This window comes from Larimichthys crocea, chromosome III, assembly GCF_000972845.2.
Source record: "Larimichthys crocea isolate SSNF chromosome III, L_crocea_2.0, whole genome shotgun sequence".
Classification (NCBI taxonomy): domain Eukaryota; kingdom Metazoa; phylum Chordata; class Actinopteri; family Sciaenidae; genus Larimichthys; species Larimichthys crocea.
In genome coordinates, this window is record NC_040013.1 from 29,106,826 (window position 1) to 29,120,971 (window position 14,146).

Sequence of the window (14,146 nt, forward strand, 5' to 3'; positions counted from 1 at the left end):
GTATTGGTGGAACAGAAACACTCCTCTCCTAGATTGCCAACACCCACCTCCTGCTCACTTTTCATTCCTCACTCAGCATGTGACTGACATTTTTTTTTAAGGAGGAGAAACAATCCTATGTCACTTATCCAGCTGCTCGCCACTTATCTCCTGTTTCACTAATTCTCTATTGGCAGAAATGTACCCAATCACAACTCAGCACTGCACCATACCCCTCAATGGAGTTTCACATTAATTATAATGTACTGTACAACAAACAATCGGTGGTTTGGTTACCCGAAGGAAACACTTTAAATATTTCCTGCTGTGACAGGCAGAATATTGGTGGTTGGCCATATTGCCTGATGTGTTAGGTTACTTGTAATATACTCCCAATTTTATCTAATTAGATTGCATTATACCTATATTACACTCTTAGTATTACTCTTTTTTTACTTATTTCTGAACCAACACAATATTATCTAGATGTTCATGTACGCACGCAATGTCCTCTCTTAACCCTGCTAACACATTCCTTTCTCAAACCTTCTTCTTCAGCAGTGGATATTCAAACAGGTTCAGCCTCTCACTTATCATTATACATCACATTGTTAGTTTAGATTAAGGTAGATTGAGGTCAATTTTGTAAACAAAGCTTAAATGTTCAGCACTAAAGCACATATTATCTGCCGTCCTGCTCTCCTTTGGCTCATCTTAGTGAAGCCTACTTCAGAATGTATAAATTGACATCAGTGTTTTCTGTCTTGTGTCTCCCTGCATCATTTTCCACTTGTGTCAGGCTAATTAGAAGTGCCGAAAACTACAGTTCCCTGACTGTGCAGTTGAGAGTGGCTACAAAACAAATCAATCTCCATAAGCCCCCGTATTAAAATGCCCAACTTCACAGCAGAAATAAACATGTTTACAGCCTGGTACAAAAAGTGGTTTTGGTGTGTCTAGCTAACTTGTTCATGACAGCTGTATTGAGGCTGAATTTCTATATATAATTCATCCATACAAACTAGATTTAAAGTTAAGCTTAATTAAGAACATGCTCGCTTTTATTGAATTGACAGGTGGGTGCCATTACAGGTGGCTTGTTTACCAGAATGCCATTCAGCCCACGCTCTGTGTCGTTGCCAAGAACGGCTTTCCAAAAATCTATGGGTGACGTCATGGAAATTACATCCATTTTCATTTGTGCGTCTATAGTTTTAACCTTGATTGTTATGATTTTAATATGCTTGTGACAATGTAGTGTAACAAAACAGACATTTTGTAATAGGATTAACACTTCGATCACACATATAACCATTTTTCTGAGCAGCTCTCTTTAAGTTCAGCCGAATGTAGCAATCTCACAGACAGACGTTACGCAACATACTGTAGATTTTAGACTGGGTTGGGCACAAAGAGTATCTAATGCCACTTTAATAACAGCTATGATACATTTCTGAAACGTGTCCAAAACTAGGCCCACAGAAAGCATGTTTGCATAACTGCAGAGTTTACCGTGATGCAAGTTGATTCAAAGGTGCATTTGCAATCAGATGAATCTTTATGACCTTCATTAGAACAGGAGATGATAAGGTGTTTTTTATTGAACACACCGAATTCCAATGAAATAAAGTTAACAGACTAATAACTACTGGCTGAACATACTTAACCGCAGAAGTAACAAATAAAGTTACGTAAGCACAGCACGCTAACAGATCTGATGGGGGTGAAATACATGGTACCTTAGCCATAGCCTGTAATATCTTAGAAGTAATATTGAGACTAATTTGTGTATAATGTCTGTTAAGGAAAACAAACAAACAGCAAAGACAGGATAAGATTTGTTTTAGTGATAATGTGGTAAATGTAATGAACGAATTTGATGAAAAAGAAGGAAATAGAGGGGTAGACATATGGTGTTGTATTAACAAAAATGAATATTAATGTTTTTATAATACTTAAAGTGTAATATCAGTGTCATAACTTCTACTTCTAACTACGTGAAAATCCCCTCTTAAATGACTTCTTATCTGGAAACACAGATAATGTTAATCATGTTTAATCATGCTGGATAAATACTGATGTACTGATGTAAATGTATTTGTAACTTAAACGCTTATCCTCAAACACTTTTGTTTTCTTCGATAATGTGTGCAAAGAGCAATGTGGGAGCTTTTCTGGAGAAATACAGTAGAGAAATGGTAACATCCTGCCGATATTGCATCAGCCTTACAAGGAATCCTAGTAACCTCAGCCAAACAGCTGACCTGCTTCCCTTTTTAACATGACAAAACTCCACGGTTCTGTCCGTTTAGTGTGAATCACCTGTGAGAAAGTTAAAGACATCTTTCAGCCCACAACATTTGGTTTCAACATCATGCTCTGTTTTGGTGTCTAGTGTTTTGTTTGGTCTCATGGGTTGCACAGGTGGTGGTGCCCTCTGTGCTCTCTGTCGTGGGAAGATTCTGTTTGCTTTTTTGTTATGGGGAAACAAAGATATACAAAACCAAACCTGCATCTAAGCTGTATGTGCCACACACTTCAAGCAAAAAGACTTTAATGGTGCAGTGCTGGAGGCCACAATCAATGAAATTGATTCAGGAAACACTTTCCCAGAATTTTATCATTTCATCCCGGTGCATTTCAGGTGCAGCGACCTCCATCAGTGCTTTGACACTGGTGCAATGGTGAGTGATCTTGCCCATTCAAGGCTGTGGAAGTGTTCCCCAACAGAACCTCCCACCATTCAGTTAAATATAGAGGCTTGACTGAGCCAGCGTGGTAGTGGAAATGCACAGCTGCTGTGGTCAAATTGCAGACAGACCTCGAGGTCTGAATCTGATGATGTTACTTGAGCATAAATATGACGCATAGCTTGATATACAATAACTGTAGTGATGTACTTTGTAAAACAAGCTGGGCCAGCTTTCGGAGACAAGGAGTACTTGCAGACATGTAATCAAATGCCACCAACTTAGTCCGTAAGGAAGGATATAAAGGTTAAATAAACTCTCACATAGCACATGAGTTAGGGAAGGTTCTTCATGCATAGATGCATTACTTTTCTACAGCATTACAATGCAACAAATGGGCGCTGCTTTCTTTTAACGTCTTTTCTTGGTGTTGCCATGGGAGGAACTCATACTATGGTGCAGCAACCCACATGTGCAGACCACAAAATCCACTCATTAATTTGCAAAGCTGGAAGGATTTGTGTGCCACAGTAAAAAAGTCAATTATAGTAAAAAAAAAAAAAAAAAGCTTAACTGGATTACCAGTTAATGCTGACATTAGAGGACGTGATCTTCGACCAATACAAAGAAATTTGTAAGACTTAACTTATTTGTTGGTCAAAACAAACAGACACTCCTGTGGGATTACAGTATAATATAACGCTGTTTTGAAATTTCCTGTAACGGTATTTTCCCGCGGTCTTGTTTTTCTCAATATGACAACATAGCAACCATCTTCGGATGCAACACCCTAAAGGTGCTGATTAAAGAGCACTGCCCGGACTTGTTTTATTAGATCTTTGTCACATCAGGTTTGAATAACCGGAGATGAACTGACATCCTTGTATTTGTTTAATTTGACTCTTCGTGTGTCACATTTATTTGTGTGAACCTTTTTTTTTTAATCTAAAGGTTGAGTAATTCTGGATGATCATGGAGGCCCAAGGTTATGTTCATTTTGTGCAGTATTATTTGAATAGCACACCCCTGCAGTTACCCTGTAATTAGTTCATCCTGGCTTGTGTTTGCATTACCTAGGTGATGTGAGATGTTCTTTTTCAAGAGTTTGCTGTCATTACTGCTAAATTGAGTGAGCATCTTTGAACATTTTCAAATCCTGTTGGAACAACAGTGAAAGTAGTTAGAAATGATTTAGGATTAGTGAGATTTACCTAAGATTTAATGTACAAGCATGTTAGAAATGCATGTTAGGATTAAACAGGGGCTTATTTAAAGCTCCATCAGCAGTATGTTAAGTTAGCTACTGGGATTTAAAGCTCCATCAGCAGTATGTTAAGTTAGCTACTGGGATTGTTTTATACCACGTGTTTATTCTTCTTCTCCTCTTTTAAATGTTATTTTGTGTATATTTTTATATATTTACTACATATCTCCATTTCGTGTTCAAGAACACGTCCATTGTGTCATGATGTTATACGAAGCTTTGAATAGTTTATGTAACTGTTGAAATAAAAGCATTGTGTGTCGGCACCACAGGAAAATCATACATGAGCAGCTCAAATTCAATATAGATAGTCAAACTGTATAGGCTGTTTGGTCATTAATTTTATGTTTTAATATCTTTAATGTGTCAAGCTAAGGTAGGATAATGGACACAAACAGAATCATCTGTAATTTGGTAATTACTGATTAATGTAGAAGGTGAAAAATACAATACTTATCACCATTGTCTTGTAAGACAGCAAAATAAACATTAATTGTATAAAGAAACTGTGAATTGTAAAGCACAAATGCCAACTTGCTAAACAGTGTTGAAATATTTCATGAATTTATGTGAAAATATTTCTGATTTCTAAAGTTTTGATGCTGATGGGAAACTAGCATAGATCTGTTTTGTTGTTTTTAAAATGTATTTGAGGAGGCTGATCTTAAATGTCTGCATGGTCACAAATCCTTTTCTACTAAGAGTCTTGTCCTTCACACTTTCTTGGTTTAGTGTCTAACTTGAGAAAATGCTTCATCACATGTTGCCCCTTGTCCCATTTCCTGCATCCACATGTACAGTAGCATTGTTTTGTTATACAAAGATCAAGGTCTGCTAGATCGCCTTGTCCTTAGGTTACAATATCAAATGTGCTGCCCTGAAGTACCGTGAACTGCCACACAGTCACAGAATAAGCATTTCTGTCCTGTTATGTCTAACCTCTGTTATCAATTGAAGGTTCACATTGACATATGTGAATCCTCCTATTTATCTAGATAGAGGTAAAGGTCACTCGTGAATCCTGTCGTTCCTGAATGTTTGGCCTTAACTGAACACACCTGAAAAGAGATTGGAGTGGATGTATGCTCAGTCACTGGTGACAGGTTCGCTTGGTATGTAACTTGCCAATAAAACCTACATGTTTTTTTAAATTATATAATTCTTTATCGACTATAAATCTTTAGGACAGAATATCTTCTCCAAAGCAGTCAGCTAAAGCTCCTTTTTAAATGTGAAAACGCTGCAGAAAAAACATGCTTGTTCATCTAAGGCACCTAAATACTCAATAAACAAACTCCAAGTATGTTAATAAGTGTTTGATTATTTCTTAACTCTGATAAGTAACTAGGATGGAAAATTTTAATGGAGGAAGTTAATAATAATGTGGTTGTCTCATCTGTCTGTGAGTCAGTAATTACTGTAAATATCTGTAGCTAATATTGATTTCACAATGATCCTTACTTCCCGTAGTCAAGCAGCAGAGGTTAAGTGACAATGTGCAAATATCACTGGCCCTTTTTTGGTTGAGCTGAAAATGTCAGATTAGACAGATCGTCTCACATATCACATGTCATGTCTATAACCCAGGGCATTTATCCTTTAATCCCCTCTGTTAATGGAACAAAAATGTAATTAAATATGTCTAAACATGTAATTAATGTGTGTTTTGAAAGCTGTGCATTTGGAAAGGAAACAAGCTTCTCCAGTTATGCAGTGCTGTTAGCGTGAGGCTGACTCATTTTACTGTTTGGTCTGGTTCTATCCCAGAAGGTGGTTGTTGAGTTTAAAAGTTTGGTAGTGGGAACCAAACACACTCCTAAATTTGATCCCAATTACATTTGTAAGTATCAGTGTCGTAGTACTCGAGATTAGTCTTGGTCTAGAGACCGGTCTCAAGACCACTTTTTGAAGGTCTCATCTGGGTCACGGACAAAGAGGACTCAGGACAGTCTGTAGTTTTAGAGCAAACACCTGTGTGGCACAGAAAACTAAAGAGAGGACAGGAAAGGTCAGGTCAAGGTTTAACCACAAGACCACGCGCCAACAGCTGCAAAGTTCTTCCAACAAATCAAACTCAGTATTTTATGACACGGGTAATTAAAAACAAAGAAATTAATTAGTTCAGTTTTATGTCTCTAAGAAAGAGAGTTGCACATGTTGCTGGTCTTTCTAAAAGAGTTAATCTGTAAAACAACATCCAAAAGAAAACACACAGCAGTCTGGCTGAGAAGGCTGGGAAGCATCGGCCTCACCCGTTAGCTACCTAAATCTGGTCTTGGTCTTGACTTGATCTTGACCCCTCAAAGTCTTGGTTTTGTTTCGATAAACTTTGGTCTTGGTTTAGGTGATATTATTGTTTCACAAATCTGAAATTCAACATGACATTTCTGGAGCGTGGACACAGTTCAGCCCTATATCATTGTCTCTTGCAACATCTGTTGCCTCCACAAACAATACAAACACAATGTAACAACATCTCCGCTTTCACTGTACTTATATCATAAAACACCTTTAACAGGAAAAGCCAAGAATGCTTTACTTGCTTTGAAAGCTGAGGCAGCTGACTGTGCTGTTAATCTCCAAGAGCTAGTACGGTAGTATCCTGACCTTTTCACTAGGTACAGGCAGCTGTCAGAGGCCAATAAGAGGTTTGGCTTGGGGTCAAACTCCACAGGGGACTGACCAGGAGCAAGAGAAACACTACCTACAACCCTGAAACCTGCTTCCAGCTGATCCCTGCAGTTTTTTACAAAACAGCTGCCACACAAGCTAATTTTGAGCACTGGTAATACATCACAGATTAGTGTGTAGTGCACATTGACTGCAAATGGAAAATATGTTTGCTTCCATTCCCAATGAGCAGATGAAACACGGGTGAACATTATGGGAGCTGACAACTCCTTTAAGTGTAACATTATATGATATATTGAGGATTAACATGAACTGCACCGGCTGCTGCATTTGTATTAGAAAGCCTAACTTCAGTGAGGAGCTGGCTGAAATGGCGGCAGCGCAAAGGTATTTCGCAGTCTGCGTTGTCAATTGAGCCAATCATACATCCGTTTTCTGCAACCGCTTATCCTTATTGGGGTTGCAGGAGGCCGGAGTCAATCCCAGCTGACATTGGGCAAGAGAAATTGGATACACCCTGGACAAATCTTAGTCTGACGCATTTTTATTTATGTATTTAATTACTTGAGTTCAATGTACTTGTTCAGTTCAGTCAATAAGCTAAAACTCCCCTAAAACATTTAATGTAAGATCATATAAAAAGGATAAAAGCATCAAATTCTTATTGTGGAACAGGAAATCAACACACTGATTACTTCCACCTGCCAGTTCCCACTTTAAACCCCTGATCATAAAGGCTGTTATTTTATATAAGCACAGGTATAAAAAGGTGATACACCATCAAACTGATGACATGAATTATAATCCTGCCTCATTGTGACAGGTTTTAAGTGCCAATAACATTTTACTGTGCATTATCGACAAAGAAAATTCATGACACATGACATGTGAGGAGTAGTCGTTTATTACAGAGCATAAGGAAACTACCCAGTCTAGACATGAAGCATACAGTATGAGCTACTTGTTCCTCTGGAAGTTGAACGCATGTTGGAAGGAGGGGGACAAAAGTAAGAAGGGAGTAGAGGAAATAGAAAAGGCACTCTTAACACTTACTGTAGCCAACGGGATGACCTCCGGGTGGTAAAAGGGAACAAAACCAAAACTCGAAACTCTATCCAACACATGGGACGGCCGTGTAAACAAGGCTGGTTTCTCTGTACTACACCAACCAAATGTTGCCAGTCCATTAATGAGGACAGGAGTGCCAAAGAATTGCACTGGACATTTTAAAAGGGGATTTCAAAACTAACCCACCTAAAAAAGAAGATCGTCCACAAATAAAAAAGTTGTAAAATTGCCATCAACAGTAGCCAGCTGAGGCAGACCAAAGCTTTTCTGTACAACACTCTGGAGCCTCACGCAAAACACTGAAAAATGGTCAAGTCAAAAGGAATTTGTGATTCAATAACCAAGTATGTTTAAAGCTGCCTTCTGAAAACTCAGCTTCTCTGTATCCACACCGAGTTTCAGAGAACAAATAAATAGTGTCGAGTCCTAGCCAATAAGACTTTGTGGCAAAGAACACACTCCACTAATTATAAAGATGGGAACCAGGTTTCTCTGTAGCTACACCTGCCATCCATATACTTAGGGAGTATAAAAGGGCCATTAGTCACATCAAACCATAAAAAAACGCAAGTGAAAGTACATTTAAAAAAAAGGACTCATTAAAATTGAATTTCAATGCATAAACAATCCAATTTTATATCATCAAGTATAACCAATACCTCTGCAGACCAGAGCAGTGACATAGCAGCTTCTGACTTTTCTGTATTACGTCAGAAAACAGCAAAGGTCTGTAGAGGCATCTGAGGCGTTACGCTCATTTGAGAGCTTGAATAATTAGGATTTGGTTCGCCCCTTAGCCTGCAATGCATAGCATTTTTTTGTGATAACAGCAACAACCCTTGAATTTTAATTGTGCCATTCTAGCATCCTCCACAAAGACGAGGGGATAAAGCTAAAAAAAAAAAAAAAAAAAAAAAAAAAAAAAAACAGCGGGTCAGGGAACAAATGTACCAGATAGACAAAGGAGGAATGTTTAGAAAGAAGCTCAACTTGTTTGGAAAGATGCCGGATTAGAGGACCCTCCAACTATCAAATTATGCTTCTAAATGGACTTAGAAATGTCAGATGTCGCACAGACTCCTTACATCAGTAGCACCAGTAAATTAAGAGGGGTATCGCATATAGCCTAATATGCTACCGCCATGACACTGAATGACTGACAATATTGACGACTGGAGTGCCAAAAAGGGAGAACTGAAGGCTGCTATTCAATCACAATGAGGAGCATGGGAACCTCGAGACGTGGGAGAACATGAAGTACCATGGAGCATGAGTTCATGGAACCCATCCGATTCTTTAAAACATCAAATTTCTGAGGCATGCCTCCTATGACCCAGTATGATAGTGCAACCAACAGAAAAACAGTAACAAGACAAAAAGGAGGGAGGTGGAGGGAGTGAGAGAGGGAGTCATGTGTTAAATGATACCATTATTATGAAAAGAGATAAGCGCATTTCACCCCCCGGAACCTTGCTGGCTTCTCTGTAGTATACACCAACAAGCCTGGGGGGGAAAAGCTTAACAGGTTTAGTATTTGAGTTTTTTGGGCACCTCCCATGGGAAGGAGTCTCGGCCAAAGTGGCCATAGGCTGCGGTCCTCTGATACAAGGGCTTCTTCAGATCCAGCTCCCTGGAATACATAATCAACATATTTAGCAGCAGTCACATCTCGGTGACACACGCATACATACTCACACAGACATACCAATCACATTTGCGATGGGGAGTGTCGAATAAAATAATAAAGTTTAGACCAGCTGGTAAAGAGGGAAACATGTGAAGCTTCGACACTTACCCTGCCAGCCCTGAGCAGTGTGTTGACTGCAGCTTGCAGATGGAAACCACACTCATCCAATTTACATAAGGACGCTTATCTAACTATGACCTACAAAACTTGATTATAACCAGACATCATAAATGTCTATGCTAATAAATGATTTTTGCCCTCACTAATGCCCATGTGTTTAACCTTCAGACACGCTGTGATTAAGAAGAAAGAGATAAGGCAAATGCTGCGTTCAATCACAGAAGCTACAAAAAAGGAAAGAAGGTTCTGGCTCTGAGATTCACTATACACTAATGGAGTAAATTAACTCTTATAACTTGGGCGGGGCAACTAAATAAAGACATAATTATGGCAAAGGAAAGAAGGAGTCAGGAGCAGGTGGTTTCAGAGGTTATATATTACCTGACAATGACTCCAGGACGGAGATCAAAGTTCCTCTTCACGATGTCCAGCAGCTCTCTCTCACTCTTGTTTGAGGTCCCGTAATGGAAAATGGAAATGGAAAGTGGGTGGGCAACTCCAATAGCATAGGACACCTAAAAACAAAAACACACACACATTATAAAAACCAGAGAAGACTTCAGGTAGAAATTTCTTCCAGGTGACTTTTTAAAAGCGAGACCAGTGGGTTTTGACCCTACCACTCACCTGGACCAACACTCTCCTGCAGAGCTCAGCTTTCACCAGAGACTTGGCTACCCAGCGTGCAGCATAAGCAGCAGAACGGTCCACCTTCGTGTAATCCTTTCCAGAGAAGGCACCGCCACCATGGGCTCCCCAGCCTCCGTAAGTGTCAACAATAATTTTACGGCCCGTCAGGCCAGCATCACCCTGTAGTGGAAGACCAGGTTACACAGGTCAGTAACCCTCAGGTGAAATATATAGCATTCCTGAAAGCCACTCCCACACATTTACCTGTGGGCCTCCAATAACAAATCGGCCACTGGGCTGCAGATGGTAGATTGTGTCATCATCCAAATAGATGCATGGAACGACGGCTTTGATGACTTTCTCCTTCAGGGCGTCTCTCATCTCCTCCAGGCAGATGTCCTCATCGTGCTGAACAGAAACGACGATTGTGTGCACACGCACTGGAAGCATGGCACCACGGTCCTGGCGGTACTGAACAGTCACCTGCAGAGAACATGAAAATATAAATGAACTGGACACAACCCCAAAAATTAATTTACAGGAGTCAATAAAAGCAAGTATGACAGCTCTACCTGTGTCTTTGAGTCTGGCCGGAGCCATGGAAGGGTGCCATCACGACGCAACTCTGCCATCTTAGCGTTCAGCTTGTGGGCAAGGACAATCGTCAGAGGCATGCACTCATCCGTCTCATCAGTGGCATATCCAAACATCAAGCCCTGCAGGGGAAGAGACAGTTAGTGTTTGAGTAGTCATTTAAAGACAAGACCAGCAATCTGTAACATCAAAACACACATAAGATGTTGATGTCCACCACTCACCTGATCCCCTGCTCCAATGTCCTCCTCGTTGCGGTCAATGTGAACACCCTGAGCGATATCAGGAGACTGCTGCTCCAATGCCACAAGGACATTGCAGGTCTTATAGTCAAAGCCTGTGCAGGAGACAGACAGAAGCTCAAGACACCATTCATAAATAAAAGCCCACAGACAGCACAAAGCAGAAAAAAAAAAAAACCCACAACATGCCGTACCTTTGCAGGAGTCATCGTATCCAATTTGGCGGATGGTGTCGCGGACAACTTTCTGGTAGTCCACTGTGGCACGAGATGTCACCTCACCGGCCAACAGGATCATTCCAGTCTTGGCAACGGTCTCTGCACGAGGCAAAAAAAAAACAAACAAACAGTCAATACAAACATCTGACGCAAGCCAACATAAACACAGAATATGTTGTTGTTCTTACCACATGCAACCTTGGCATCGGGATCCTGCTTGAGATGGGCGTCGAGAACTGCATCGCTGATCTGATCACAGATCTTGTCTGTAAAAAAAAAAAAGAGAAGAATGCAACTAAACACCGACATCAATTACAGACTGCAGCATGCAGCAAAACCAGATCACAGTGGAGGTGGAGGTGGGGGGGCTGAATGTAAACTGTGGCACGCTTTAGCAGCACCGGTCCGGATCCTCCTCAGTGGGAGTGGCTCGGGGAGTCTTAAACAGTCGCCATTTCAGCATGTGGACATGTGGTGAGGAAGACAGCGCGCCTAAGTAACCGGGGACAGGAAGGCGGGCATGACAGACCGACACACACTTAATGGATTGCGTCAGCCGTGTGCACTATAAGCATTATAATAGTGTCTATCATGGTGCAGTGTTAGGTCAGACAAGGTGAATATAACGTGAAGTCATCGTGGCCGGCGTGCTTCAGGAGCAGCGCCGGCATGTTCAGGAAAGAAAACGTCAACCAGAGCGAATATATTTATAATAACTGTAACGAGCACTCAAAAGTAACGTGTAATAGAGCGTATCTGCTTGTAAATAAACACTACATTTGTTGCAGGAGCAGGCAGACACGCGACATCATCAGCATCACCTATCCGGCTAAGATTAGCTCGCTAACGTTAGCATGTTAGCGCGTGCTCTCGAGCCAACGTTCAAGTGGCGGAAAAAGGCCCTAACGGTCACATTTAAATTATTTTTATTCGTGTTTTATTATTAATTAAAAGATGGGTGAAATTATGAGGTACGAGACACAAGAAACGTCATAAAATTAGTTTAAAAATTGTAGTTTTTTTTTTAAAAAAGGTTTAAAAAAAAAAAAGGATGGCGTGTTTTAACCGGTCTTACCGGGGTGTCCTTCTCCGACCGACTCTGAGGTGAACAAGAAGCAGTCCTCGTCAATGAAGGAGTTATGAAAACCGTTCATCTGTCCGTTCATTGTGGCTAACGGCGGCTGCTGCTGGTACGTAATGTCTAAAAAAAAAAAATGTTACGCTTGTTTAGTTTTTTTGTTTTTTTTACAGTATTTCTTCTCGCTAAGCAGCGTCTCAGCGGCGCACCCGATCTCTCGCTATTGATCCTTCAGCGTGAGCCTCATGGCGCAGAGCTCCACTATTTATCCTATCAAGTCAGACGCTCTGACGTCACGAGGAGGCGGACCATACCATTGAGCCTACCCGAGGGGTGGTGGGAGGGAGAACAACCGTAACCAGAAAAGCTTGCTGGATGTCAAAGTGTTATCAAACATGTCTGTGACTTCAGAGCTTTGACCTGTCAGCTCATTTTTACCTGAAGCACTTACATCATCGCAGCTAAAGTGTGTATGTGTCAGTATGTTGAAACCTACCCCCCTCCACCCCCCAAATCATAAAGTTATTGGCAGTATGAATTAGATTAGATTAGACTTTATTCATCCCACACGTTGTGTAAGATATATTTTATTTAATTTAATTTTTACAAAATATAGCACAAATTGAATATTCATTTTATTTAATTTGTTACGCTGGAATGATCATTTTATATCTGCAGAAGTTGTCTGCAGAGTCTGCCATGTTTCTCAAGGACGACAAACAAACTAAATACTAGATCTGGATCTTGAAAGGGCCCTTTCCTCTTGTATTTAGCAACTTTTACAGTAGCTAAACTTCCACATAGAAAGAGAAGGGTGTGCCGGTTGCAAATCAGAAATTTTACTACCTGCTACTAAGTCCTACACTCTGGACCTTTTAATCTCCACGGCTATGCCACTGTACACCCTTACACATCCTACAATGCAATACCTCAATAATTAAGCAAGCACACATTTTGATTTAAATAAGTTAGGATTGGCCAAGATGTCCTTTCTTTGCAAAAACAAAAACCAAAAAATACCAACATGTAGGATTGTGAGTGTTTTCTGTGTGGATATGAGGATGTGGCTTGCATGTTTGACATTTGATCTCCTCAGACTGACCATCCTTCACACTTTATGCCCTCTGCTGTATTTTAAGCAAGTGAAAGTAGAGCTGGTGGACTGTCGTCGTGAATTCAGGAACATTCACTTGTTCAGTAGTGCAGAGGTTATGATCAGCTTTTATTTAAACGATAAATAAAGACATAAAAGGCCTAATAAATGTTAGGATGTCAGATATTATTTGCTTTGTAAACTATTTTTATGATATATAAAAACTCCTACTGTCCTTGTGTGTGATGTGTTTTTATCATCGACTTAAGTGTACCAGGCAACAAGCAAAGGTTTCCTAGAAACCATTATTCCAGGTTAAAGCAACACTGTTCTAATTAATCTGGTAAAGTGCTATCGCAAGAACATCAGAACATGCGCTTCCTAGGTGAAACAGCCAGATTAATCTGGACGTCTGCAACAAAGTGAAGACTGGACAGTGGAGAAAAGAGCAGAGGCTGTGGATATTATTTCACAATATAACTTGATTATACTTTACTCAAAAAGCTCCCATCTCCCTCTTAGGCTTCAGGCCTCGTTGTCTAATATAATCAAAAGCTATGATTGTGAACATGTTCTACGTTTGCAGGCAACAGATGGGTTTAATATTGTCTTGATAGGGTTTTATAATGGGTTTAGCAACAAAGCAAGGTCATTTTATTTATTTGTGAAGACAAACAGTCTTACAGAGAAGTTTCTCTAGTTTTGATTGGAGAATATTGCTTTTTTTAGTGGAAAAGTGCTTGTCATTGTGAATATCCAAATTCCTACATCTATTAATCACCTCTTGTTCGTGATATCGCTGAATGAAATACACGTGGCTTGTCACAGTGACACAGCATATATAAAACACAC

General features: G+C 40.1%; 1 protein-coding gene across 1 annotated transcript; it reads right to left on the reverse strand.

Moving 5' to 3' along the window:
- Positions 1 to 7,450: 7,450 nt before the first annotated feature.
- mat2ab (methionine adenosyltransferase 2Ab) lies at positions 7,451 to 12,437 on the reverse strand. The gene is made up of 9 exons (XM_010732539.3): positions 12,199 to 12,437; positions 11,312 to 11,389; positions 11,100 to 11,222; positions 10,888 to 11,000; positions 10,642 to 10,785; positions 10,334 to 10,552; positions 10,067 to 10,249; positions 9,821 to 9,954; positions 7,451 to 9,262 (listed from the first exon to the last, which is right to left on the reverse strand). Exons 1-9 carry the CDS (start codon positions 12,287 to 12,289, stop codon positions 9,160 to 9,162), a joined length of 1,188 nt encoding a protein of 395 aa, XP_010730841.1. The 5' UTR covers positions 12,290 to 12,437; the 3' UTR covers positions 7,451 to 9,159.
- Positions 12,438 to 14,146: the final 1,709 nt, after the last annotated feature.